Genomic DNA, 27,137 nt, shown 5'->3' with positions numbered 1-27,137 from the left:
CTCAGATCTTTGGTGTGCTCATCCATAGAATGGGGATAACTGCCCCTCTCAGGGGCAACATTGGTTACGGTTCACTCCTGCTCACAGGGGAATGAACCTCACTGACACTCATCATCGTATCTAGAGATGCAAGTAGAAAATGAAAAGACGGGACCACCAGCCACTCCAATCTTAAAAAGGAGCAAGAACAGAGGTGTCTGGCTAGCTCAGTCAGAAGAGCATACAACCCTTGATCTCGGGGTAATGGGTTTGAGCCCCACAATGGGTATAGAGATTACTTAAAAAAAAAAAAAGTAGCAAGAACATTCATTGAGCACCTACAGTGTGCCAGACTCTTTTCAAACATCAGCTCCTGTAAACCTCACAAAAACCCCTGCAAAAATCAGTATTATCACAACCATTTCACAGTGAGAAACTGAGGCTTAGTAAAGTGAAGCAACATGTCCAAAGTCACAAACACAACCAGACTCCAGAGTTTGTATGAAGAGGGAACACAGAGCATCTTCTTTCCCCCCACCTCAGTGTAAACAGATTGGGTGGCTGGACCAGAGCCAGGCCTCACTGGTCCTCTGGAGGTCCTGTTTCAGGCCCAGATGCTGGGAGGACAAAACATCAAGTAGGGCCCACTGCCTTATCTCTTTCCCACAGCTTAGGATTTCCTATCAGGCGGACACACAGGCACCTTCCCAGGGCAGCAGCTGGTGCACTGGCCTCCTACTTCACCAAGTCTTGTCTGAGGCCCCAGAACACCCACAAGGCCACCAAACTGGATTTTCCTTTGAAGCTGGAGAAAAGAGAAAATGGACGGCCTGTGGTCTAAAGTCCACAGACCAGGGCTCCACATGTGCAGCTGCCTCCTTCCAGATGGACCACCCAGGGACCACTCCACTGCCAGTTCCATGCTCTCCTGGGAACCATAACAGCTCAAGAAAAGAGGATGCTCTGAGCTTATAAGCTGGAGAAGGTGGTGGGAAGGCAGCGAGACAGGCTGTGGCCTGTCAGGAGGGCCCTGGCCCTGCCCCAACAAAAACTGGCACAGACCAAACTATAGGGATGCCAATTAAGCCAGTTCTACGGGGCTGCCACAGTTGGCTAGGAATAGTGGAGGGCCCAGGGGACAAGAGAACTGAATCAGCAGAAGACAATACTACTATTCCAGATGTTTCTCTCTGGACCCAGCTCAGATCCTTCTCTCCCCTAGCAGGAAGCCAACACCCACGGGATCCCAGAAAGCATAGCTCCTCACCTCATCTGGCCTGCAGCACAGAGCAGACTGAAACTAGGTGGGAAGTTCCAGCCTTAGGAAGCCATTCCTGGCAATCACATGGGAAAAGAGGGAGGTCAGGAACCCACCTCTCTCAGGCCATCTCCCTTGGGTCAGGAGACCTGGTATCCAACTAGTATCTTTCTTTCCCTTCCTGACCACCTCCTCTATGCTACAGAAGGAACCTCCCCATATAGATCTGTTCTTCCTACCCCAAAGTGATAGGAATGGTAACATCACTCTTCCTACCCTTCTCCGCTGAGAACACTTCTTTTTCCTCCTCTGGTCCTTCCTGGTCTTCAACAACCAGCTCAGCCCCCAGCCAAGCCAAAAGAACTAATGCTGCCAGCACCTCTGTTTGTGTGCCTGCCAACCACAGGGCCCTTTGGGGCTGGTTTCTTTCTTTCTCTCCTCACTTACTGGCTACTGCTCACGAGCAGGCAGGGACTATCACAGGCTCACCAAAGGTATCCTGTAGAATAGGCTCAAAAAACAGACAAGGTAAAGAAGTGGAAAGGGCCTAGGGCTGGGAATCAGAAGTTCTGGGATTAGTTTCTGGCTCTGATCCTAACAAACTGAAGAGGTGAGGCTAATCACTTTTCTCAGGCCTCAGTTTACCTATCTGTATGATGACAGCCATCTCTAGGGTCACTTTCAGCTTTTTGACTTGAAATGTCTGTCAGTAAATGTCATTCAGTAAATAAATACTAATTGAGCATTTACTTCTCTGCAGGCCTGAGTAGAAAAAGGTGAATAAGCCTGGTCCCAGCCCTCAAGCTGCTCAGTCTAATAAACCAGTGATGACAGCATATTGTTACCCTTGCTGGCTTGTCCTTGTTAGCCTCCTACACTGCTGAGCTAAGTCAGGGAAGATGAGGGCAGGCAGGTTCCTGCTAAGAACCTTCTGTTCCACCTACCCAGCACCTGATTTTCTGCTGGGGCCATAGGCCATATTAATGGATGGTGAAGGCAGTGGAAACTGTCCTGACCTAGGAGTCAGAAACCCTGGGTTCAAGTCTTGGTTCTGCCAACTAATATGCTGTGTGATCTTAAGCAAGTGATTCTCCTCTCTGAGCCTCAGTTTCCTCATCTGTAAAAGTAAAGGCTAAGCTGGGTCAATCTCTTAAGATCCCTTCCAGTTTGTGGCGCCTGGGTGGCTCAGTCGTTAAGCGTCTGCCTTCGGCTCGGGTCGTGATCTCAGGGTCCTGGGATCGAGCCCCGCATCGGGCTCCCTGCTCGGCGGGAAGCCTGCTTCTCCCTCTCCCACTCCCCCTGCTTGAGTTCCCTCTCTCGCTGTGTCTCTGTCAAATAAATTAAAAAAAAAAAAAAAAAAAGATCCCTTCCAGTTTCAACAGTCTATGATTTTATGATCTGCTCACGCCAGGCACGTAACAGTCACCTGAACAGGGTAGCCTCTGATCTGCTTTCTTCCCCACCCCCTAAGCCCCTGGCAACTGCCAAAACCGACTGTCTTAAGACAACCTTTGGTCCACGGTGGCTGAAATGGACCTTTAATCTGGAGCCAGAGTCCCTGCCCTCTCCACTGCAGCCATTAGTGCTAACATTTCACTTCTCCTCTGGGATAGCACATGGACTCCTAGCACCCTTAACCATGAGATTAGCGTTAGGGCAGTCACCCTGAAACTTTCCATAACTTCCCCTCTTCTGGCCTTGGGCAGGGACTTACTTTTGGCTTCTTCGGAACCACAATATAAACTAAGCAGGCACAGTCAAGCTTTCAGACACCAGAGATTTTAGGTTGATCAACAGGGTCAAGAAAGTGAGGCAGGGACAGAGGAGGGAACCTGGGATCCCACCTCAACCCCAGTTCTATAAACACCAGTGATGTTGAGGGCATCTGCAAAGCCTGGGTTTGTGGCTGGAGTGTGGGGAAGACAGATGTCTGGCTGCCTGGTGGGGGAACACAGCCAAAGGGAGGTGCTCCCACTGGGGCGTCTCTCTGTTCATAAATACCAGAGGTACGCCCTCATTCTTCTCATCAATTCTCAGACCCTTAGAAGGAAAAGAAAGGAAACTAACATTTTCTAGGCCACTACCTGGGTCAGACACTGTGCTAGGCACCTTCATATACCTGAGTTCACTTAATTCCCACAGTAATCTTGGGAGTACATGTTACTGTTGCCTTTTATGGTGAGCAAACAGGCTCAGAGATTCAGGATCTTGCCCAAGGTCACACAGCCAGCAAGTGTGATTTTTTTCCCCCTAAGTCTGGCCTTTTCCCACTATATCACACTGCTCTGTACCCTGATATCTGGTTAACTGCCTATAAGAAAGCAGTAGGAACTCTTATCTCCTAGAATTCACCAGCAAATCTGAGCTCTTCCTTCCAAGAACCCACAAATGCAATTGGGAACTCCTTTCCCACTTGTCAAGACCCCATCCCTCTCAGGGCCCTAATCCCTAGTGACTGCTCCTCAATTCAAAAAACATACCCTAAGGTCTCCTTTGGTTTCTCACAAGTTAATCCCAAGGGAGCTGTGACAAAGCATCAAATCAAGGTGAGGCATCAGAATAAGGGGTGCTCTCTGCGTCCTGCACTGGGCAATGTTTAGCCTGCTGTGAGCAAGTGGGAGAGGCTGGAGGAGACAGATCCAGTGGGTAGGAGAGAACTCTCCTTAGGAGAGGGAGCTACATTTCTCCAAAGGAGAAGCAGGCCGGTAAATATGAGGCTTTAGGACTGGGTAAAATCCCGGAAATGACCTTTATGGGGCTGCTTGTGTGGGGTGGGGTTCTTAAGAGATGGTCAAGGCACCTTCATAAGTCATAAGACAGGCTGGGGGAGTCTTGGACAGTCAGAGAAGGGGACAAAGGACCATCTGGAGTAGGGTCCTGGCTGAGTCCTATGGGCCCCCACAGGTAATTATGTGAGGCTCTCTGTCAAAGGGGAGGCACACCATGAGGGAGGCTTGTCATTTCTGTGCAGAACACTAGTCTCATGTGACAGGACAGCTGGGATGGGAGTGGGGTCTGGAGTCTATCCTTCTTAAGGGGACCGCCAGCCCATATATATGATCTCTGTGAGGATGAGGCTCAGAGGGTTCTGTGGGGCAGTGTGGCTGCCCAGTAACCCAGCTTGGAGACTGCCTCACATTTCTCTGCCTGCCAGCTGGGTCCTGGATGCTCTGGGGGTGGGGATCAGGGTGTACTACCAGCAGGGACCCTGCTGTCTCTATGACTGTCCCCTTGAGTCTGTGTTTTGGGAGGAGGTGGGTGTTTCCACAGCATACACAGAGACAGCCAACTGTCTGTCCTGGAGGTGAGGCACTGTCACCCTGTGGGTCCTGGGAAGGGGGGAGTGTCTGCCCACCTGTTGCCAGTGACAGAGAAATCTGCCTCTGAAGGGGGAGGAGAGCACTCTGTGACCCTTCTGTGAAGGGAAGGGACTACCTGCCCCAGGGTGGGACTGTCTGGGAGGCTGCTGATCAATGTCAGTCCAGTCCACCCAGAAGTCTGCGTGTCTTGAGGTAAGGGTCAGTCTGTCCTGGAGTGGAATGAGGGCAGGGCAGTCTGTCCCTTTGAAGTCCGTCTGCCGAAGGTATCTCCCTGGTGTGGGGGTAGCAGAGTGGAGACAGGGCGTCTGTGGGTCTTGGGGGATGGGGGTAGAGAGGATATCTGTCAGGGGAGGGGCAGCCATCTGTGAGCCTCCCAGGGGTGGCACAGTCAATTAGGCCTAAGGCTGCGGTGGCAGCAGGGCGGTTGGGCCAGGTGTCTGTCGTTCTGTCCCGCAGTTGGGAGGAGGGCACTGTGGGCGCTTCCTGGGGGCGGGTCAATGTGTCTGGAGGGCGGGGGCAAGGGGAGGTAGGGTTGGCCTGTCTGTCCTTAGGTCGGAAGCGGGCTCGTGAGTGAGGGGCGGGTCACTCCGCCTGGGAGGAGGTGGGGGTGGGGCAGGGAGGGGAGGGGTCGCTGGTCTCTGGCTGGGAGGGGAACGTGTCGGTCAGTCCAGAGGGCGGCTCCGTCCGCGTCGAGGCCCCCCGCGCGGATTCCGCGCCCAGCCCCGGCCCTCAGCCCCGAGCCCCGGCGCTACTCACGCGCCCTCGGCGCCCTGCGAGCCCACGATGAAGCCGAACTTGTCGATGCGGCGTTCGGCGAAGCCGTTGGCCTCCGAGTCCGAGCCGAGAGAGCTGAGCTCGTCGGCGGCTGCGGCGTCGGGGCCCGGGACCAGGCTCTCTCGGGTCCCCGACAGACTCCCTTCGGCCGCGGGCGCGCGCGGCCCGTTCTCTCCGCGGCTCTTCGCCATCCCGGCCGCGCCCGCCGCCTCAGCCCCAGCGGCCACCTCAGCCACCTCAGCCGCCTCAGCCTCCGGGCCGCCGCCGACGCCGCCGACGCTCCGCCCATGCGCCGCGCCCATTGGCCGCCTCAAGGCCAGGGGCGGGGCCCTAGGCCCTCCCGGGAGCTTACCCCCACGCCCAATGGGCGCCGCGGACCCCAGGGCCCGCCCACCTCCCTAGACTGGCGCCAACCGACTCGACGTGAGGGGGCGGGGCAGCCGTCACCGGGAGCCCGCCCCCCGGGCTGTCAATCAAGAGAGCTTACCTGAAAGAGCTCCCAGGGCCTTTCCGGGTTGCCCCCGCCCGCCTGTCGTCCGCAGCGCCACTCGGTTAGAGGCCGAGGGAGTGCGCTGGGGATTCCGCATCTGCCTCCTGAACCCAGGCTCCTCTCGAGACCCAAGAGATATGGGTAGGGATGGTTTCACCCATTCATTTATGAGAAGCTCTGAGGAGACCCAGGCTGGATTCGGGATTCGGGGACTCGCCCAGGGACACTCAACGGCTTAAAGACCCAGGCTGAGCTAAAAGTTCCGCCGCCCCTGCTCACTGCTTCTAGGGATTTAAATTAGCTCTTGGGAGACCTATTTAATAAGAATAATGACCAACGTTTATTGGGCTACTCATTGCCCCAAGTTCTATCCACTTTCTCTCGTAATCTTTTTCCCAACAGCTTGAGACATGATTAACCTACCATAAAAATTACCCGTTTAAAGTGTATAATTCAATGGTTTAAAGCATATTTGTGGAGTTGTGCAACTATCACCACAACCTAATTTTAGAACATTTTCATCACCCCCAAAACAAATTCCTATCCATTAGCAGTCACTCCCCATCCTTGGCAACCACAAATCTGCTTTCTATTTCTATAGACTTGCCCTTTCCGGACATTTCATATAAATGGAATCATACAATATGTGGCCTGTGTGTCTGGCTTCTTTTACTCAGCATGTTTTCAAGGTTCATCCATGTTGTAGTATGTATCAGTACTTCATTCCTCTGTGTGCCTGAATAATATTCCACCAAATGCAAATTCCACATTTTATTTATCCATTTATCAGTGATGGTCATTTGGGTTGTTTCCATTTTTGGGAAACAACATTCAGGTACAAGCTTTTGTATGGACATATATTTTCCTTTCTCTTGGGCAAATACCTAGGAGTGGGACTTGCTAGGTTATATGGTAACTGGTTAACCTCCTGAGGAACTGGCAAGCTGTTTTCCAAATTGGTCACACCTTCTGTTATCATCTTTGTGCAATGAGGTAGATACAATTTTGTCCCATTTTTACAGTTAAAGAAACTGAAGTGTAGGGAAGTGGAATCAGCTCCTAAGGTCCCAGCAATAGCTGTGGCAGAGGCAGAATTTGAACTTAGCTCTTACCAACAACAGCTTGTATCAGGAGGCATGGATCAATTGTATCTATATAGACTTAGCTCCCAAAAGCCTACTTCCCACCCCAGGGATTGTCAACTCTTGGAGCCATAATGATAGCTCCTCACTTAAGCCCAGTACTTTTTAGTTTATAAGCTGCAACCACGTTGTCATCTGATAGTCCCTGAAGACCTGAGGGAGACAGACCCAGAAACAGGAGAAGACTGGAAGAGCCAGGCCTGGCTGCAGGGCCTGGGACAGGCTGCTAAGGGGCCCAAGGCATGGCCCCAAGTGAGGGGTCCTAAGACTTGAGTGATTTCACCAGCCGTTTCCTTGATGCCACATGGCCCAGACATTCTTGAAGACTTCACTGTGCAGTCTTCACATTCCATAGGCTTCTGGTTTTCCATAAACAGGGCAACAGCAGACATGGGAGTGGGCACAGGCTATTTTGGTCTTAAACTCTCAGTCTAGGAAGACATTCCTCCTCTCCAATGGCTCTAGACAGTGGTGGGTTCTTAATCCCAGGTTGTAGGAGGGGCGAGTGGGCCTTACATGGGGATGTTGGCCTAACCCAGGGAAGGGAAAGAGGAGCCAGACACAAGGGGAGCAGATGTGAGGCCTCAAGCCTGGCAAAGTATTCACAACCCTTTGACTTCATAATTCTGGTCCTAGGGCCATATCCCAAACACGTTCGGCTCTGTAAAGGCACATGTACAGGGATGTTTGCCTCAGAGGTATTTGGGGTGGGGGTGAGGGATAGGTAAGAAGCACCTGGGTGTCCATCTCTGGGAGAGTAAATGTTTCTCAGATTAAGGCCTTGAGGCCCCAGCTTTTAATTTTCTTACACAAGCCCACCCAGGATTCAAATCTCTGCTGTCACTGTATACCTTAAGTCACTTCTCTCTCAGCCCATTTCCTCATCTGCGAAGTGGAAATACTGGAAAATATACCTCCTTATGGAAGTTGTTCTGAGACTTCAGTGTGATAATATGTGCTAAGCATCTGGCACATGGAGGTACTTAGTAGATGGAAGCCAGGAGTGATGGTGTTTGTAGTTTACAAAGCACTTTGCAAATCCATTACTGTCTTGAATATTTCCCATCACAGTCTGTTGGCTGCAGCAGGGTTTACACCTAATTTAACCCATGGAACATGGCTTGGGAGACTTCACTTCATGAATGTACCCCTCAGGAACTGAGCATTCCTGTGCAAAATTGATTAACTTCTCAGAACACTAGTTTCCTCTTCTGAAAAATAAGAATGTCAGTAATTACTCGGTGAGGGGGTGCCTGATTGGCTCAGTCAGTAGACCATGCAACTCTTGATCTGGGGGTTGAGTTCAAGCCCCATACTGGGTGTAAAGCTTACTCAAAAAAAAAAAAAAAATTTACTTGGTGAAGTACATAAGCTATCTCTGAAGCCTCCAGCACATAGTAGACACTCAGTTACATTTCTTCAAATTTCAGAGCTCTTTGATATTTATTGAACAAGAGATGAAGACCTGGATCAATAGTTTACATTGCACTAGAGGAAGAACACGTGTGTGAAAAGGACGATAAAGCAGGGTAAGGTATAGAGAATGCTGGGGGTGCGGGTGGGGGTGGGGAATAGATGGAGATAAGGAAGCTTCTCTGTGGGGATCTGGGAGAAAGAGAAGCAGGCTCAGAGAATGGGGTGGTTAGACGGCAGTGAGAAAGTAGGAGTGAATGAATGAATGAAAGATCCAAAGGAATGCCCCGCAGAGTTACATGGCTCCCTGGATAGTTAAGAGGCCTTTGGCAATGCTGTGAAACATCCAGGTAGACTGGCTGCTGTAGGTATTGAGGAGATGCTTAGCCAGGACTGCCCAAATGAATGGACAACCTGGAGACTCATCCTACTGGAGTCATTGCTGAAAGTTTAGCTCCAGGTGCTCACACGGGCCCCAGGGAAGTCCTCTTTCCTGGACCCTGGAATGTAGAACTGCATGTGCTCAGAAAATCTGTCAGCACTGGCTGTGAGTAGATGTCCCGATGTCGGAGCCTTTATTTGTAATAAGAGGAGAGCTGAGGTTCAGAAGGTAGACAGGTGGTGCCCAGCAGCCAATGAAGAGTAGGCAAGCTATAGTTTCTTTATCCCTACACCGAGGATAAGAGAAAGACTCTTTTGGTCCAAGTGGCAGGGAACAGAATTCAAAAGGGCTTAACCCAAAACTGCATTTAGTGGGTTCTATAGCTTAAAAAAAATCACAGGCAGGGGGCAACTGGGTGGCTTAGCTGGTTAAGTAACTACCTTTGGCTCAAGTCTTGATCCCGGGGCCCTGGCATCAAGCCCCGCATCGGACTCCCTGCTTCTCCCTCTGCCTCTGCCTGCCACTCCCCCTGCTTGTGCTCTCTCGCTGTCAAATAAATAAAATCTTAAAAAAAAAAAATCATAGGTAAATGAGCTTCAGGAGATGTCTGATCCAGAGGTTGACCAGTAATAGCAACCTTATTTTCCTTTTTCTTTGTCCTCCTTCTTGCTTCATCTCGAGCTAGAGCCCCTCATGGTAGCAGCTCCAGGCTCACCACACATCCATACAACAGACTCTTCTGGTAGCTTCTGCTCAATAGTGAGGGGGCAGCATTCCTTCAGGTGTCATCTGTTTATACTAAGACACATGCCTATCCCTAATCTAATCACCACAACTCAGGGACAGGGAACACTGACTGGCTTAACTCAGTTTAAGGCAATAGCAGTACCTTCTCTGTAATAAGGAATAGTAGGGTATCTTGTCTTGCTTCAGATTATACGATTCAGGGGTATCTAGAATAATTCACTTACCTTTTTTGGAAAGATTTTATTTATTTATTTGAGACGGAGAAGGAGAAAAAGCACGAAGGGTGGGGAGGGGCAGAGGGAGAGGGAGAAGCAGACTTCCTGGTGAGCAGAGAGCCCAACGCAGGGCTCCATCCCAGGATCCTGAGATCATGACCTGAGCTGAAGGCAGACGCTTAACCAACTGAGCCACCCGGCACCCCTATTCACTTACTTTTTATCAAAATATAGCAATGTAAGATAAAAGAAAATTCCTAAGTTAATGATCTCAACTTGAAGATGGTACATTTTTCTTTTACTTAAAAAAAGCAAACTTCTAAAGATCTTATGTACTAGTATGTGTTTAAGCCATATTGTATTTTGCCTTTTTGATTTTTGAATTATAAATATTACATAAGAATTGTTATAATTCAAGTACACCACATATTTCCATTTAAGTATATATCCTAACATAACCTAATATAGCGTTTGTATATATTCTCTAAAGTGAAATGGGGGGGGCACCTCGGTGGCTCAGTTGTTAGGCGTCTGCCTTTGGCTCGGGTTAGGATTCCACGGTCATGGGATCGAGCCCCACATCGGGCTCCCTGCTCGGCGGGAGGCCTGCTTCTCCCTCTCTCACTCCCCCTGCTTGTGTTCCTGCTCTCTCTCTCAAATAAATAAAATCTTAAAATGTGAAATGGGTCGGGGTACCAGGGTGATGCATTTGGTTAGGAGTCTGACTCTTGATTTCGGCTTGTGTCATGATCTCAGGGTTGTGAGATCGAGCCATGTGTCAGGCTGAGCACAGAGTTTGCTTAAGATTCTCTCTCCTAGGGGCACCTGGGTGGCTCAGTTGGTTAAGCGACTGCCTTCGGCTCAGATCATGATCCTGGAGTCCCAGGATCGAGTCCCGCATCGGGCTCCCTGCTCGGCAGGGAGCCTGCTTCTCCCTCTGACCCTCCCCCCTCTCATGTGCTCTCTGTCTCTCTCATTCTCTCTGTCTCAAATAAATAAATAAAATCTTAAAAAAAAAAAAAAGATTCTCTCTCCTGGGGCGCCTTGGTGGCTCAGTCGGTTAAGCGTCTGCCTTTGGCTCAGGTCATGATTCCAGAGTCCTGGGATTGAGGCCCGCATCGGGCTCCCTGCTCATCGGGAAGTCTCCTTCTCCCTCTCCCCTGGCTTGTGCGCTCTCTCGCTCACTGTCATAAATAAAATCTTTTTTTTTTTTTTTAAGATTTTATTTGAGAAAGAGTAAGCAAGAGACAGAGAGCACAAGCAGGGGGAGCGGCAGAGGCAGAGGGAGAAGCAGGCTCCCCGCACAGCAGGGACCCTGATGTGGGACTCAATCCCAGGACCCCGGGATCATGACCTGAGCCGAAGACAGACACTGAACTGACTGAGCCACCTAGGCGCCCCTCAAATAAAAAAAATCTTAAAAAAAAAAAAATTCTCGCTCCCTCTCCCCCATTCTCTAAATTAAATAAATCTTTAAGGGGCGCCTGGGTGGCTCAGTTGTTAAGCATCTGCCTTCAGCTCGGGTCATGGTCCCAGGGTCCTGGGATCGAGCCCCGCATAGGGCTCCCTGCTCAGCGGGACGCTTGCTTCTCCCTCTCCCACTCCCCCTGCTTGTGCTCCCTCTCTCGCTGTCTCTCTCACTGTCAAATAAATAAATAAAATCTTAAAAAAAAAAAATAAATCAATCTTTAAAAAATAAATAAAAAGTGAAATGGGTCTAATCATAGATGGCCTCCTCTGGGCTACGACAAGTACTCAAGTCAAGCTGCTGGTGGAACTGAAAGTGAAATTCCTTAATGTCTACAACTCCCAAAGTCCTCTGTGTAAGTCTAAAATGACAGCCTCTCTGAGAGCATCAAATCATGCCCATTTTCCCAGCAGTCCCACAACAGAAACATTTCTCCCCATTTCACAGTCCGGTCTGGTGAGGCAGTGAGGACAGTGTGGTCACCAGGAATGGAAGAGCTGCTTTGGCCTTCCAGAGCCCTCACTGGCCACATGACCTTGTGTATCTACCTCATCTAAAAAATGGGGCAGACAATCCTGAGGATTGCAGTGAGATTCAGAAAAGCTGTGTACGCAAGGCATTGCCTTCATGTCACAGGCCCTATACCAGAAGTGTGGAGGGCTGGGCCCATGGCCATTGACAGTCACAAGGCCACCCTGGTCAATGGGCCTTCTACGACGGGAATGAACCAGGACAGATGTTCATTCAAGAGCTTCAGGAAACGGTTTGGGCCTCAGAGGGTGGCTCAAAGGACCCATTCACTCACATTCCACCCAGAAGCATTCCTGGCCTCCAGTCACAGCCTCCGTCATCTGCCATCTGTGGGGGAAGAGTGCCCAACACCACACCCTGTTCCCCATTCCCAGAAACAATCCCAGGAAGAAAGGAGAGCTTGGAGCATAGGACACCCCCAGGCATCCTGACCCCCTTTCCCAGTGTTCAGTGCAATTTTGGGTGTTGACTATGGAGAAGCAACCAGCAGTGCCTTCATTTTAGATACCCCAAAACATGGAACCCACTTCAGCCCTGGCCCCTGGGGGAACTTCCAGCAACCAGGTGGGAGGCAGATGTCAAACAGGGTGAGGAATAACATCCCTCGACCAAGTTAAAAATGTGAGGCATCAGTAGTTTGTAATGGAGCCACACAAGTGGTACTGTAAAAGGGCCACCTGAGCCCTAGGTCTGGAGTCAGAAGCTTTGAGATTGTGTGTATGGGACTGGGGGGGGGGGGGGGAGGCTGCTGGTGGTACAGAGCAGGGTAGGGTGGTGACTAGAATACTGGTTCTATGACCTTGGGAATGGCCTTACCCCTCTGAGCCCTGGAGATGACCTCGTGGGGCAGCTAGGAGGATCCAATGGAGGGACTGCCAAGAAAAGGCACTAGGTACTCTCGGGATAAACACACATGAGATCTTTAGAACAGAATGAGATTTAGGTTTCAAATCAGGAAATAGTTTTCAACAGGCTCTCATCTTCCTCCCTCTAAACGCCCATAGCAGCGCCTAGCTCTGTGATAGCACAATTCCAAAAAAAAAAAAACAGCCTGTGTCTGGCTCTTACTAGGGAGCAAGGCCTGTGACAAGCATTCTGCACACATTCTCTTTTCAGCTTCTTACGCTGTGGACTGTGGGCATGCAACCCACCGTCTCTGTGCTCAGCTGACTCAAGTATGAAACAGGAAAACTCAATATTACATAAGTTAAAATTGATGGAGTACTTAAAAACAGTAAGGAGTAAATTGGTTAAATTTTTAAATTCTTAAAATAAGTCATAGCTGTGGCACAACTAAGTACTATTTAAATAAAACTAAAGAAAATTTCATGACCCTGTGCTCACTCAGGGTAAGCCACCTGACTAAGGTCACAGAGCCAATCAGGTGATGGATGATTCCAGGCCTGCAGGAAACTGCCACCCTCCAGTCTCATCTCCATGTGTCTCTCCGCTGCCCACTGGCCCGGAACTGCATCACACTTGTCCTTGTTCTTCTGTGGTCCTGGCATGCTGAAAGCATTTTGTAGCAGTCTATTAAATACACAGGGTATGCCTTTGGAGAATCCAAACATTTTAAGAGCTATAAAAATAAATCTAAGACAAATTCATGAAAGACTTGGTGGTGATAAGAATTTAGTTAAAAGCCCAACATTCCGGGGCGCCTGGGTGGCTCAGTCGGTGAAGTGTCTGCCTTCGGCTCAGGTCATGATCTCAGGGTCCTGGGATCAAGCCCCACAGTGGACTTCCTGCTCAGAGGGGAGTCTGCATCTCCCTCTCCCCCCACCCCCCCCATGCACATTCTCAGATAAATAAAATCTTAAAAAAAAAAAAAGCATAAAGCCTGTTAACACTGTTTAAATATTACCTCTAGCATACTAAAGTTCCTTCAATAAAAGAGTATTTAACTTAAAAAAAAAAGTCCAATATTCCTCAGAGTAGAAGAGGAGCCACAATGTACTGCCTTGGGTCTGGACAGGGCACAGGTGGCCAAGGGACAAGTCTTATGACACTGATTTCACAAAAGCATACAAGAGGTTTATTAGACAACCCATGGCAAGATACAAAATGATTAATAATGAGAACAACCATATTCTATCAGCCAGATGCCACTTGGTACTATGACACTATCCCATAGGACATTCCTGGGTTCACATCTAACTCGCTACCTAAAGAAATGAATCCCCTCAAATCAAGACTCAAACACAAAGGGATTCCAGAGACCGCTGGGTAGGAGACTGGCTTTGAAAGCTCTCCCTTATCAATGTGGAGAAGGGGTGGGGGGGAGAAAATCTGGCAGGACAATTTGAATTTCCAAGCTTAGTAAGAGTGAAACAAATGTACAAGGCAGGGTCTCCTGGGACTGGGGCAGAGGGTGGGACAGTGGGAGACAGGAGAGGCAAAAACGGCAGTGGCTGAGACCTGACATCAGGTTTCTCTTCTCTATTTCTTCCGCCCGCCTCTCTCCTTGAGGGCCAGGTGGATGATGGCGCCATTGGCCATGTTGTAGTAAGCCAGGGAGTTGGAATCCTTGATGAAGATGCCCTGGAAAACAGATGGTATGCTTCAGCGTGGGGCAACCCAGCCTCGAGCAGTGTATAGTCTCACAACTCCGAACATCCATTCCCTCTGAACTCAGTGAATACAGGGGTCTGAAAGAAGATGGGGTCAATGGCGGGGAGCAGGGATGGGGGTGGCACAGGGTGGGATTGAAGGTCTCCAGTTCCCCCGAGAATGCTCTGCTTTCCTTCGTTCCTAGTAACCCATGCTCTTCCTCTTTGTCAACTCCCCAAAAAGCTGGCCCAGACCAACCCCATGAATTTCTGACTCTCAAATCGTATGACCTTTTAGAGATCAATCCAAGAGTCTCATTTTACAGAACAGGAAACTGAGGTTCAGAGTAGTCATTTGTCAAAGTCCTGAGAGGAAGAATAAAGCAGCCCCATGTGGCCGGGTGGGCACCAGGTTGAGCTGGACTATCACTTCTGTGTCTCTGCACAAAGCCAGGCCACCCCAGACCACACTGGCTGGGATGGCTCCACCACTGGGCCAGAAACCCACCACAGCATTCCAAGTCTTGTCCCCAGATGTCCACCCTAGTCACAGAGGCAAAGGTTTTTGGGGCTCTACATAAGACTAGACTGTGCCCCAGCCACCCCGAGCCTTGCTCTGTTGGGCTAACCTGCCCTGGTACTCCCAGACAGCATCACCGCTTCTAGGACAGACTCACGTGGCCACACCCACATGTCTCTCCACTCCTTTGATTCCACAGGGGATTTAGCTTCTGGGATGGCAAAGGCGTTGTGACCCAAGGGGCAGGACCACTCACATCTGACTCACCTCATACTGCAGCTTCTGTTTCCCTGCAGGCATACCCGTGGCTTCATGAATCTTCACCTTGATGACGGAGACCTGTGGGACCGAGAGGTTGTTCAGCCCCTTGCTAAGGTCAGCTGAAGAAAGCTGCCCCCCCCGACTCCTTGGATCCCTGTACCTGATGCCACTTAGCAGCGGCAACTCATACCTGGTCTGTGAGCGGGAGTGTGAAGACCAGCACTTGTCCATTCAGTTTCCATTCAGTCTTATCCTGCATGTTGGGCACTTGGACTTTGATGGACACTGGACCCTACAAACAGGACATGGCCGTTACACCCGGGGAACCCTGAGCCCATCAGGAACTATGCTCTCCTATTCTGGGCCAATCTAAACAATATCACCTGTCCATCTGGGCTCTTGGACTCTGGCCCAACTCACTACTAACACCACTAGCAACATGGCACAATTCACTCCCTTTTCAAGATTTGGTTTCTCTTCTTCAAAATGATCTCTACCCTGCCTCCTGGTGAGTCTGGAACTGAAAAAGTGATAAGAAAATGCCCTGTAAACCCCAAAAGCACAAAAGAGAGAGAATATAAACTGCAGAGTCAGAAAACCTGAGCTCCCAACTCCTAGCCTAACCATGTCTCGCTAAGCCTCAACACCAAGTTTATAAAGCAAGTGATCACAACAGCTGCAGGGTACTGTTGTTAAGCACTGAAAAGACATGTGCCCGTAAAATGTGTAGCTCTACCTTGGCACTTCAGCTGGTACTCAGAAAATGGGAACTGCTATCGGAAAGAAAAAAAAAAAAAATCGGGTCAAACGCACTGGGGGGATGGGGCGAGCACTGTTTCTGCCTCCTCACTAGAACCTGACAGCTTCCCTAGGCACTGGCAGTGCCAGGATTCCCCTTATTTCTAGCACCCAACAGAATCCCCACAACAGGGAGAACTCCAAGGAGCTGGAGCCAGAGAAGAAAGCCACAGAGAAATTAAGAACCACACCCAGGACTTCCTCCAGTGTCCAGGGCCCCCTTCATACCCAAGTCCTGCCTGCTGGTCTCCACAATAATTCACACCAGAGGGACTATCTATTCGGCCTGCTCCTTTGACTGCTAACTGCACATCCACTGTGCACTCAGAAGCTCTTACAGGCTTCAAACAGCCGACTTAGGCCCCCGAGGCCAAAACAGTGGGAGGAGACTAGGGTGGGCCAGGGAGTGTAACTGCAGCAGGACTGGATTCCCCAGCTAGGCCTTACGACCACGGGTGGCACTCTAGTATCACATACCTTGTTTCTGCGTAGGAACTCCTCTTCAGGCACGAGGCTGTCCTCTGTCTTCAGTTTCTTGGAGGCAGGCTCATCCTCCATGGGAGGCGGGGGGTGGACAGGGGGCATCGGGGCTGGAGCTGGGACAGGTGCCACAGGTGGAGCGGGTACGAATGCTGCAAGGACAGGAATAAGCAGTTGCGTGAGTACAAGGGCCCTGGGACTCAGGGCTGGTGAGGGGAGACTGCAAAGGTTTCCCACTTCTCCCAGTCACAGTTGGGGAAAGGTCACTTCTTGCTGAGTCTGGCAGCCAGCAGGATCCCTGGCAGGGAGACCTGGGAGACTGCCCAGACTGGTCAGCAGGGGACTGGCAGCAGGGGCAGGACTGATGGACAGAGTAGGTGCCAGCTGACCGCAAGCATCATTGGCCCCCTGCACCTGTCTGGAGCCTGACCACCCCCGGTGCACAGACCCCAGCTCTGCCACGTCAGCCTATCTCCCCCAGGACCTGTGGCTCCCCAGCTCCTAGCTCAGGGATCACGCACATGGGGAAGCCAAGGCTCCCCTCTGGGTTGACCCCCAGCTGTAACAACTAGGCACTACCATTGGCCACTGCTCTGCTCACAGTGTTTAATCTATAGTCCTGACCCAATGGCCTGGAAGGTGACATAAGACACACTGACCTGTTGGCACAATCATGGGGGGTGGGCGGGGTGCCATGATAGGAGGGGCCGAGGGAGGCATGGGCACCACGTTGATCCTGGGTGCATGGATGATGGGTGGCATGGGGGCAATCACTGAGCCTGGGGGTAGTCGGACCACTGATGCCATCGGGGGGCGGGGCATGACAGGTACTGCAGACACAACTGTGGTACGAACAGGAGGCGGCATCTGTGGGGGGAGAAGGGACAGGAAGCCAAAGCTGGACCTCGAGGGCATATGAGGCTGGTGATTAGCCACCTGTAGCCTTTGAGGATAGGGACTGGACAGCTCTGACGGAGTCCCCTGAGGCTAACAGACAGCAGACTCACAACCAGGCTCTGACAGGAACTATGCCGAGAGAGGCTCAGAGTGACACTCTTTCCACTTGGGACTCAACCAGCTGCTTGTGGCAGACACTGAACGAGCCACTAAAGAGGCTGACCTCAAGTTAGCTTCCTGGAGACGGGCCAGCAGTCCTCGAAGACCTGTTAAGCCCTGCAGCCCTTCTCTGCCCTAAGTCTGCTTCTCACATTTGCCTCTTGCCTCCCTCCCTGCTCCAATCCTCCCACACAGATGGATGATCACACGAGAGGTTCCCACTTACAATTCAAGAGTTCTCTGTCTCTCAACTTGACCCAAACAGCACCTGGGCCCCACTATAAGGAAGTTGTCCTCAGCCGATAGTGTCTAACCCCAAGAACCAAGCTCTGCAAGATCAGTCCCAAAGTGGCTACTGGCTTACCGCGGGTGGCCGGGGCACAGAGGTAATTGGTGGGGCAGAGCTAGGAATGTTGGTGGCTGAAGACGGAGGTGGTGGCTGCTGGGGAAGCTCATTGGGTTTGCTGGGGCCAATCTTCTCTTTGGTATCATCCTCTGGCACCAGGCCCTTGGCCTTGTGGATGGCCTCAATCTGCTCCTGTAGGGTAATATTGGCCTGGGCAGCCTGCTGGGTCCGGGCCATGCTGCCTGAGTGGCCGTCCCAGGTCACCTGCAAGGGAAAGCAAAGCCACAGCTTGTCAGGGCTCCTAGAATGCAGCCGAAGTATAGGAGTGTGAGGGTGGGGAAGGCACTAGAATCCATCAGAGCTGCACCTTTTCCTCTGGCTTCTGGATTTCCTCCTCACCGATCTTCTTACCAATGGCTGTTTCTTCTACACCGAAGATGTCAGTACGCCGCTCAGCCAACTGTTTCAAGCTGCTCTCAATATCCAGACCTGGATACGGTCACAGAACGGAGGCAGGAGACAGAAAGGAAACTAAAACCAGGTGCCCTTCTAACAGAGCAGCAACTCTCCCTGTGCAGGGTAGAGGCTGGTCCCATGAGGCAGGCCGAGTCTAGGTCCCAACACAGCATGCCCATCCTGAGCCTGGGGAAGCCCAATCAGCACTAAGCCTGTATGCCAGAGCTTGTCCAACCGCTTGACTTACGAGAAGCAATTGAGAGGTCAGGATCACATAAATGGCAAGTGGCAGTCAGGACTAAAAGCTTACTCTCCTGCCTCTGGGACAGTTTTCCTCCCATCGTATCTCATTTCAAAGCACTAAGGGTGCTCCAGCCACCAGAGCCCTCATTCTAAGACAGCCCCAAGAAGGTCAACTTTCCCAGCTCTGGTATGTCTGGGATGCCATCCGTGTCAGGTTCCTGCCTTTGGAGGAGCCTTATGAAGAGTGCTTCTGGAAAATGGGGAATTCTTCTGAGGCATCACAGGCTGTACCTATCCTCAAAACTTTTTGTTGACCTCAGTTGTTGCTCTGTTTGCTTAAAGCAAGTTGACCATAGTCTAGAAATTCCCATGGGTCAAGGTGAGTCAGGGCCACGTCAGAGAAGGGGTATGGTCTGGGTGGGAGAACCCCACCTCACCTGGTGCATACACTTCATCGTCGCTCTGCTTCTCACGGATGGAGCGGTCTCGCTGCTCTAGCCAGCGGGGATCGAGAAGCCCAATGCGCATGTGTTCCTGCATTTTGCTGGCAGGGATCTTCTCCCCCGTGATAGGAGACACAAGATATTCATCTGGAGCAGGGGCTGGAGGCAGGGGCTTGGAAGCTGAAAGGAAAGAAAGACGCCTGAACAAGAACACTGGGAGGTGGCTGCGGGTTAAGACACTGCTGTCTTGTCTGTGCCTCACTCATCCGAGACACATCCGTTTAGTGCCATGCTGTAGCTGGCCCCGTAAAGGCACTGGGCACCAGAGATGACTCCGCTCAGTTCCCCACCACCAGGCCTGCCTTCATGACAAGCCACCTCACCCCCTCCCAGAAACAGACAGCACTGAGGAACATATGAAGGCAGGAAAGTAGGCCCTACCTTTGGGGTCATAGTCCTTCCGAACAATGACCTGGTCTGGAGTCGGGGGCAGAGGCGGCGGCATGGGTGTCTCTGGGGGTGGGGGCACTTTCTGCCCTTCTTCTTCATCGTCCGAACCCTGAGGAGCAAAGCAATGGCAGGACTCAGAGAAGGCCCAACAGGCCACCTCCCTGCAGCTGAGCCCTGGCGGCTCTCAGGGTGATAAGGAGCCTAGGTCCCTGCCAGCCAGCATCCACGTGCTAAGCCTCCGGGGGCAGCCGAGGCCAGCCGGCAGCTGGCCAAGCTCCTTCCTCACAACATGAATGGGAGTGCTGGGGGCCGTGGTGCTAACACTCCGCCCAGGCATTTCCAGCAGCTGGCACCAGGCAGTCCCAGGAGGCCAAGGGCACTTAAACATGCTGGGGAGGGGCGCGGGGGGCAAGTTGGCGCTCAATGGTAGCTGCTCATGGACCAATGCTGGGAGGGAGAGAAAAAGTCAATTCCCACAGACACAGGGGCCATTCTTCTCACACACAAATTCTTTCCAAGGGGAGGAAAACAGCTTGGCTCTGGAGACTCTATGCCTGCTTGGAGTGGGTAGAGGTGGCCAAAAGGAAGCAGAGGCTACACTAAGAAAAGCTCTGGGAACTGCTGATCATTTGGGCCTAAGCTCAAATGCATCAAAGCATGTGGCGAAGTGTTCCCTTACTGAGAGCTGGCATGGGGGCAGGGGGGGAGCAGGGCCTCTGGGCAAAGGGGGGGAAGGTCACAGAACAGAGCCAGCACAGCTTTCAGATCCTTGCCTGTGAATGAATCTTTGTTGCTCGAGCTGGGAAGAGGCTCTATGCTGCCTGGGTCTGGGCAGCTGCTCAGCCAGGATGCCTTACTTGGGACCCATGCCTCCTTTCAAGGTTCACAAGGGAGCTGGATCTGACTTGTGGAGAGCACCCCCATCTCTTTAAGCGAAAGAGGGAAAGGCCAGCTCGCAGGCCCTCCCAGAAGTATACCTCATCCATATCTTGCACTTGGGTGTCCTGGTCCAACTGCGAAGGAGGCTCCTCCGCCTTCTCCTGTTTCTCGTCCTCCTCATCAGACTCGACCTCCATCTCAACCTCTTCACTCTCCCCAAACTTCTCATAGCGCTCCTGAATGAGGATTCGGGCCCCCAGTTCCTCTGGGGTGGTGGGGGGAGGGAAATTCCCTGGCAGAGAGTGATCCAGAGTCAGGAGACCTCCACAGATACTCCTTAACAAAGGCCCACTGGTCTACCCTCCCCACACTGTAAGCTCTCTCCCCGATTTCTCTTCCAGCTCCAGATGCCCACCCAAGGTCTGGCACGATGTTTGCTCAATTGGGTTTAATTGGGGCAATGTGGCAAATCTGAAGTCTTCTGGCAGCAGAGATGAAACAGATAGATAAAACCCTCTGGGGGGACTATGCTGCTCCCTGGGAGGAGACGTATACCTGAGATATTCCAGGATGGTTCCAAGCTCCTGGCTCCCCCACCTGGAGTCACAGACCTACCTTGCTCATTGGGTTGGAAATCCACTGTTTCCACCACCACAAAATCATGCCAGTCAATCTGTGCATAGGCCACCCGCTCCTTCTCCTTTTCCTCTTCTTCCTTCTTTCTCTCTCGCTCCTGGAACTTGGCCCACTCCACCCGGTAACACACCTGAAGAGACAGGAAACGGCATGATGCTAAGCTGAATCAGGGTCTGCTCCTGACAGGACTGTCACCTCCAGGACCTTCACCAAAGCCAGCATCTCCTTCGGAACAGGAGGCTGCTCTACCCATAAGGGGAACTTCTGGAGGAAACTATGATATTTGCATTTGGTTTCAGTCAGGCCCAGAGCCTGGACAGAATATAACAATTCTAAATACCACAGAAAACTTGTGTCTGGGCCTCAAGGGCAACGATTTGTTATAACCTCAGAGTTTTCTGCTTGAGCTGGCAAGGGGCTCGATGCTCACAGAGCAGCAAACTCTGTCCCAGGAAGTCTGCATGACAACCAAGTACCCACAAGAGAAGCAGCAATCTGAGAGCCTGAGAAACAAAGCCTTCATGCAGCCACCCAAAACAGGCAATGCCAATATGCCTTCTCTCCTTGACTCTGAAAACTTGGGGCCTCAAAAGGCATCTGTCGCCAGAAAACCTGTTCAGGAGTTGGCTTCTAGTGAGGGCAGAAAAGAGGAAGATCCAGTAAAGCTGAGAGAAAAGCAGAAAATTAGGGAGCAGAGAGTCCAGGGTTCTTCAGCCTTTGTGGCCACAAGGCCTTTCTTCCCACTACTCCTGTGCCTGGAACACAACAAGGTCCCGCCTCGAAGCCTATTTCCAAACATGAAACAACCCAAACACAGTCACTCGTACCACCAGTAACTAGTTATAATTTAGTTTACCTGGTCCAAAACTTCTCGAGGGTTCTCAGCCTCTTTCTTGAGCTTTGTAAATAAGCCTTTAGGCGGAATCAAGATCTGAAACATGGGAAGAGTTAAAACGACTGTCAGTGTAGTACAACACAGGACAAAAAGGGAGCTTCCCGGGGCCTGTGGAAAGGCACAGGAAAAGCGAGAGCATGGGGTTCCAGGTCCCAATCCCAACTCCACTTTGCTGTGCGACTTTGGGCAAGTCACTTAAACTCTGTAACTTGGCTGCCTTCTACAAATAGTGACACCACCACTTAAAGCTGGCACAGTCAACGTAAAAGGTTGCTGCAAGGAGCGGCAGGAAAACACGCAAAAGCACTGCCCTCCACCCAGCGTAGTCCGCATGCGCTGGCTGCTCTCAGGGCATGGGGCTGCTCCTACCCTTCTGCGCATGCCACCAGGCCCTTTTGCACGTGCTCCCCTGACAACCCTACTCCAGACTGCCACCCACACACCTCATCTCCTAGATTCTGTCCCCTGCTTTCTATTTCTCCATAGTGTTTATTACCAGCGGACATCCATCCACTGACATTGCACTTGCTTGTCACCTCCCTCACCAGACCAGAAACTCCACATAAAGACAGAAATTTCTATGTCTTCTGTTCACTATTGTATCTCCGGCATTTGAAATAAAGTCCGACACTGAATACATATTTGATGAGACAACAAATGATGGCTTTGTTCAAAACAGCATAAATTCCCAACAGTATTTATTATCATTGGTAAAGTGGCTCAGCCTTATCCTACCATCCCTACCTCAGGAATAAATCTGCTCCTAGAGTCTCCCAAGACTAGAGACAGACACACCAGTGCCCTCAGGTTAGAGAACTAAATGTCAATACCTAAATCCTGAGAGAGAAGGAACAGGAAAGTAGCAGAATAAAAAGGGATCTGGGGACCTTTAACCCTGGAAGTAGTCCACTAGGGAAAATCAAGGCAGAGCTCATTTAAAATTGATACTGTGTAATACATTACACTAACCCTTTGGCCTTCCACCATTGTTATTTTAGCTACTCTACCATTTTTTGATTTGATCATTTCCTATATACACACATTTTTATAATTCTTCCTAGTTACATACTTAAAGTGAATTAAGTTAGAGTAAATCATTACAGTCCTTTCAAGTCAGATCTTTAATGTACTGTTTCTAACTGTCAAGAACAGATGTACGAACCATGCCACTAAAACGGGAAGACAACCTCCACTACATGTTGGGCAAGAAAAGCCACTGGCAAATCTGTATCAGTGTGCTTTGCAATATATTAGCAATCTGGGGGGCGCCTGGGTGGCTCAGTGGCTCAGTTGTTAAGCATCTGCCTTCTGCTCAGTTCATGATCCCAGGGTCCTGGGATCGAGCCTTGCAGCGGGCTCCCCGCTCCACAGGAAGCCTATTCTCCCTATCCCACTCCCCCTGCTTGTGTTCCCTCTCTCGCTATGTCTCTGTCAAAAAAAATAAATTAAATCTTAAAAAAATAAATTAACAATCTGACTGTTTTTAAATACTAATATTCACTTGTCCAGAGTCTTGATTACAATAACGTAGCACGATAATTGAGACCTTCTTGTTCCAGACCCTGAAGCCCAGATCTTAGGGGCTGGAGTAAAAATGCTAGAGTTTAAGTCCCAACTCAGCAAGCCCTAGCTGTATGACCCTGCCCAAGTTAACTTCTCTGTGCCTACTTCCTTTTCTGTAAAATAAATATAGCAGTGGCTACCTTACAGATTACTAGAGATTAAATGAAAATATGCTATGTACATAATGACTATTTCAACAATACTGGCTATATTTACTTAAGTTAAATTGTCTCCCAATATTTACTTAAATTACATTTCTAATTCAAGGTACTCTTTAGGGTGAAAAACAACATAGGTATTGGGGTCAGTGCAGCTACTTACTAGCTGAGAGACCATGAGTAAGTGACTTCAACTCTCTGAGCCTGTTTCTGCTTTTGAGAAAAAGGGGAAGCAGGGAGGGAATACCTCCTGGGTTCTTCTGAAGATTAAATTGGGCAAAAGGAGGCAATTATTAAGGGCTTCCTTCTCCTCAGGTCCCGTGTTAGGCAACTGAGATTGTGATGTACTTAAAAGCAGCTAGCACTTGGCATTGTCACATAGCAGGCACTAACCTAATGGCAGTTATCAATCACACATTTCGCTTCTCAAACCACCAGTCTGTGTTACATTTAAATAGAAATCAAGATTTTAGGGGCACCTGGGTGGCTCAGTTGGTTAAGCGGCTGCCTTAGGCTCAGGTCATGATCCCGGGGTTCGGGGATTAAGCCCCACATTGGGCTCCTTGCTCCAAGGGGAGCCTGCTTCTCCCCTGCCTGCTGCTCCCCCCTGCTTGTGCTTGTTCTCTCCCTCCCTGTGTCAAATAAATAAAATCTTAAGTAAAAAAAAAAATCTAGACTTCACACTGAACTGGAATTTTTAACATGTGCCTGAGGGCCCACAGAAGAGTCATGTCCTTGTGGACACGAGCAGATACAGTGCTTATGTAAGGTGCCCTCCTTCCCTAGGCCCAGCACCCCTGCCCCTGCCCTGCCCAGGCACCTTGGTGTACTGCTCCACCAGCTTCGTAAAGTAGTTGAAGAGGCTGTGCTGCGGGCGGAGGAAGTCAAACTGGTAGTTGCGCTGCTCTTTCTGCATCAGTTGGGTCAGAAACTGGCGGCCATTCCTGGCCACAAACTGAGCCGTCAGCTTCACCACATCCAGGTCAAACGCTGAGATGGAGGGGGGGTCTGCGATGAACTCAAACTCAGGAGGGGGCTCTTTGGGCACAATGGTCTCTTGTATCACCTGGGCTTGGACCTAAGATGCGGAGAGAATGTGAGGCTCGAGAGGGGGTGGGAAGACACCCCAACAGGATGGCACAGACCTCTACACTTCTGTTAATCACATGTACACCAGTGGCCCACAGTGTGAGAGAATCCTAACTCATAAGAGCACCAATTTCTTGGCCAACTGTGGCCTCAACTCCCTGAATGGCTTTGAGCAAGAACCGTGCCCCTCTGTATTTCTGCTGTTGCCCTGAAACTGAGCGTCAAAACTGGGTGGCAGAAAATCTGACAGGAACATGCCTTATTAAATCCCGCCCAAGAGGGATGAAGGACACAGTTAGCCCTACATGTGTGCAGAGGACCCACTGGACAGAGGAATTCCGTTTGTTACCTCACCTGGCTTTTATAGGTGAGAAAACTGAGGTAGCCTGAGGCCCTAGAAGTAGTAAATTGCAATGCAAGGTAACAGAATCTACTCCAACCTTTATTCCCCACTGTAAAACAGCAGGCAGCCTTTGTCACCATGGTCCAGGAAAATAGAGCAAAGAGAAGGGACCAGTCTAGGTCTATACAGGAGGCAAAATGTGCCAGCCCTTTATCTTCACTGGCGACCCTAATTGTCCCTAGTGATGGACCTAGAGAGGATTAAGGTATTAAAGCAGGCCACATGGAGGGGCCCTGGGAAGATGAGATGGATGGGAGGGATGGCTCAAGAAGGGGCCCACAAGCCACATCCCAGCACTGTTCTCACTCCATGGTCAAGGCAAAGAGTACAGGCCAAGAGATTGAGCCCTGGACTACTGACTCTGTGGCCTGGGTAAATCGTACTTCCCCAAGCCTCAGGTTCCTCATCTGTAAAATGGTCTCTTTGCTGTCCTCCTCAGGTAGCTGCTGTGAGATGCCAATGAGATTCTTAAAGCACCAAGCATAGAGCTGGACAAGCAGTGCTCAGGAAATGTCAAGGGCCGCAGTACTTTGCTATCTGAGCCTCAGTGTTTTCTTCCTTGGATAGAAACCTCATGTCTCTCCCTCGCTGGTAGCGAGGTTTAGATAGCAGAGTTCATTATCTTCCCCTCCCTGGCCTGGCTTCCCTCTCAGCCCTGGGGATATGAAGGAAGGGAATGGCTCCAACCTTCTGGGGCAGCTGCTGCTGGGTGGCCTGCTGCTGCTGCTGCATGACCTTGGGGATGGCAGCGGAGGGCTCCTGAGCCTTCCCCTCCTTGAACTCGCTGACCTTGTGGCGGTAGTAGGCATGGTAAGGGTCATTAGGGTTCAAGAAGTTAAACTTGGGATTGTTGATCTCATTCTGTCGTATCCTAGCTTCAAATTCAGGTCCGTTTCTACAAGGAGGAAAAGAGAGAAGAATTAACACCACAACCCTTACAACTGCCTAAATGCAGAACACTGCCCATTCAAGCCCCCTTCTTGCCACCACTCATCACTCAAACTAGCCCATCCCTAAGTGCAACAGGGGTCCTCCGTGAGGCTCCTTGTGTCAGCGGCCAAAGTCATCTGCCTCCTCCAAGCCTTGGCCAGGCCTCCTCTACCACAGGGTCCCCAGACCTCTGTTGCTCCTGTACCTCTTCTGTTAGTCTTGCCATTCCTGAAACTAAACTTACCGTTTTCTTTTAATATTTTAAAATGTACTTAAAAAGGAAGACGTATATTACTACTTCAAATAAAAATCAGTATGGCTTTACTAACAAAAAGAAACAAAATTAAACACAATGAAAATAAAGTAGTATTAAAGTAACATTAAAGCTCCAAGTTTGCTAGACTGAGGCCAGTTCTCTTAGTTAAAAAGAGAGATGACAGAGTGCCGGAGTAGTGTTAAAGATATACTAGCACCGGGGCGCCTGGGTGGCTCAGTCGTTAAGCGTCTGCCTTCGGCTCAGGTCATGATCCCAGGGTCCTGGGATCGAGCCCCGCATCGGGCTCCCCGCTCTGCGGGAGGCCTGCTTCTCCCTCTCCCATTCCCCCTGCTTGTGTTCCCTCTCTCACTCTGTCTCTCTCTGTCAAATAAATAAATAAAATCTTTAAAAAAAAAAATTATTAAAAAAAAAAAAAAGATATACTAGCACCAACTGACACTCTGTCCTTTGGGTAACCACAAGGATTGAAAAAAACATCAAAATGTAAACAATTTCACATAATGTTTTGTCCAAGTACTACCCAAAATCACCTCATTTATTACTGGCGGAGGCCCATGCAGGAAACACTGCTCTCCAAGGATCTGGACCTGTGCTGCTGCATAAGGCACATCCAGATGACAAAGGGAACAGTAAGAATAGAAGGGAGGTCTCCCATCTCTCCCAGTACTGAGACAGTTTCCCACATACACCCTACGTGCATGCCTTTAAAAAACCTCAGGATTGGGGCGCCTGGGTGGCTCAGTCGTTAAGTGTCTGCCTTCGGCTCAGGTCATGATCCCAGGGTCCTGGGATCGAGCCCCGCATCGGGCTCCCTGCTCAGCGGGAAGCCTGCTTCCCTCCCACTTATCCTGCTTGTGTTCTCTGTCAAATAAATAAATAAAATCTTTAAAAAAAAAAAAAAAAAACCTCAGGATTAAAAAAAAAAAAAGTCATGATATTTGGGGAACCCTGATTTTTAAAGAGTCCCAATGGTAATATTTCAAGGT

The 27,137-nt window shown here is 50.4% G+C and overlaps 2 protein-coding genes across 4 annotated transcripts in view; both read right to left on the bottom strand.

The window, feature by feature from the left end:
- TBC1D10A (TBC1 domain family member 10A) overlaps positions 1-5,600 on the bottom strand; it is a 31,175-nt gene extending 25,575 nt beyond the window's left edge. For 2 of the 3 annotated variants that reach the window (XM_081801831.1, XM_081801833.1), the window contains exon 1: positions 5,314-5,599. In XM_081801831.1, the coding sequence (XP_081657957.1) occupies positions 5,314-5,522 (209 nt within the window). In that variant the 5' untranslated portion in view covers positions 5,523-5,599. Of the gene's footprint in view, positions 1-5,313 lie in introns of all 3 variants that reach the window. The other variant, XM_081801832.1, reaches the window with a different exon arrangement.
- An 8,131-nt stretch (positions 5,601-13,731) lies between these two features.
- Positions 13,732-27,137, bottom strand: part of SF3A1 (splicing factor 3a subunit 1) — a 20,333-nt gene continuing 6,927 nt past the window's right edge. The window contains exons 3-16 of the mRNA XM_081801827.1: positions 25,632-25,839; positions 24,273-24,530; positions 21,693-21,767; positions 20,816-20,966; positions 20,299-20,492; positions 19,313-19,430; positions 18,866-19,051; positions 18,097-18,218; positions 17,748-17,993; positions 16,987-17,194; positions 16,325-16,479; positions 15,240-15,341; positions 15,056-15,127; positions 13,732-14,260 (exon numbers count right to left, since the gene is read on the bottom strand). Coding sequence (XP_081657953.1) covers positions 14,159-14,260; positions 15,056-15,127; positions 15,240-15,341; positions 16,325-16,479; positions 16,987-17,194; positions 17,748-17,993; positions 18,097-18,218; positions 18,866-19,051; positions 19,313-19,430; positions 20,299-20,492; positions 20,816-20,966; positions 21,693-21,767; positions 24,273-24,530; positions 25,632-25,839 — 2,197 coding nt within the window. The 3' untranslated portion in view covers positions 13,732-14,158. The remainder of the gene's footprint in view (positions 14,261-15,055; positions 15,128-15,239; positions 15,342-16,324; positions 16,480-16,986; positions 17,195-17,747; positions 17,994-18,096; positions 18,219-18,865; positions 19,052-19,312; positions 19,431-20,298; positions 20,493-20,815; positions 20,967-21,692; positions 21,768-24,272; positions 24,531-25,631; positions 25,840-27,137) is intronic.

This window comes from Leptonychotes weddellii, chromosome 13 (genome assembly GCF_054177405.1).
Source record: "Leptonychotes weddellii isolate Sample4059 chromosome 13, ASM5417740v2, whole genome shotgun sequence".
NCBI classification, from domain to species: Eukaryota; Metazoa; Chordata; class Mammalia; order Carnivora; family Phocidae; genus Leptonychotes; species Leptonychotes weddellii.
Note: the sequence above shows the minus strand (reverse complement) of the source record. Positions and strands in the feature narration are given on the sequence as shown.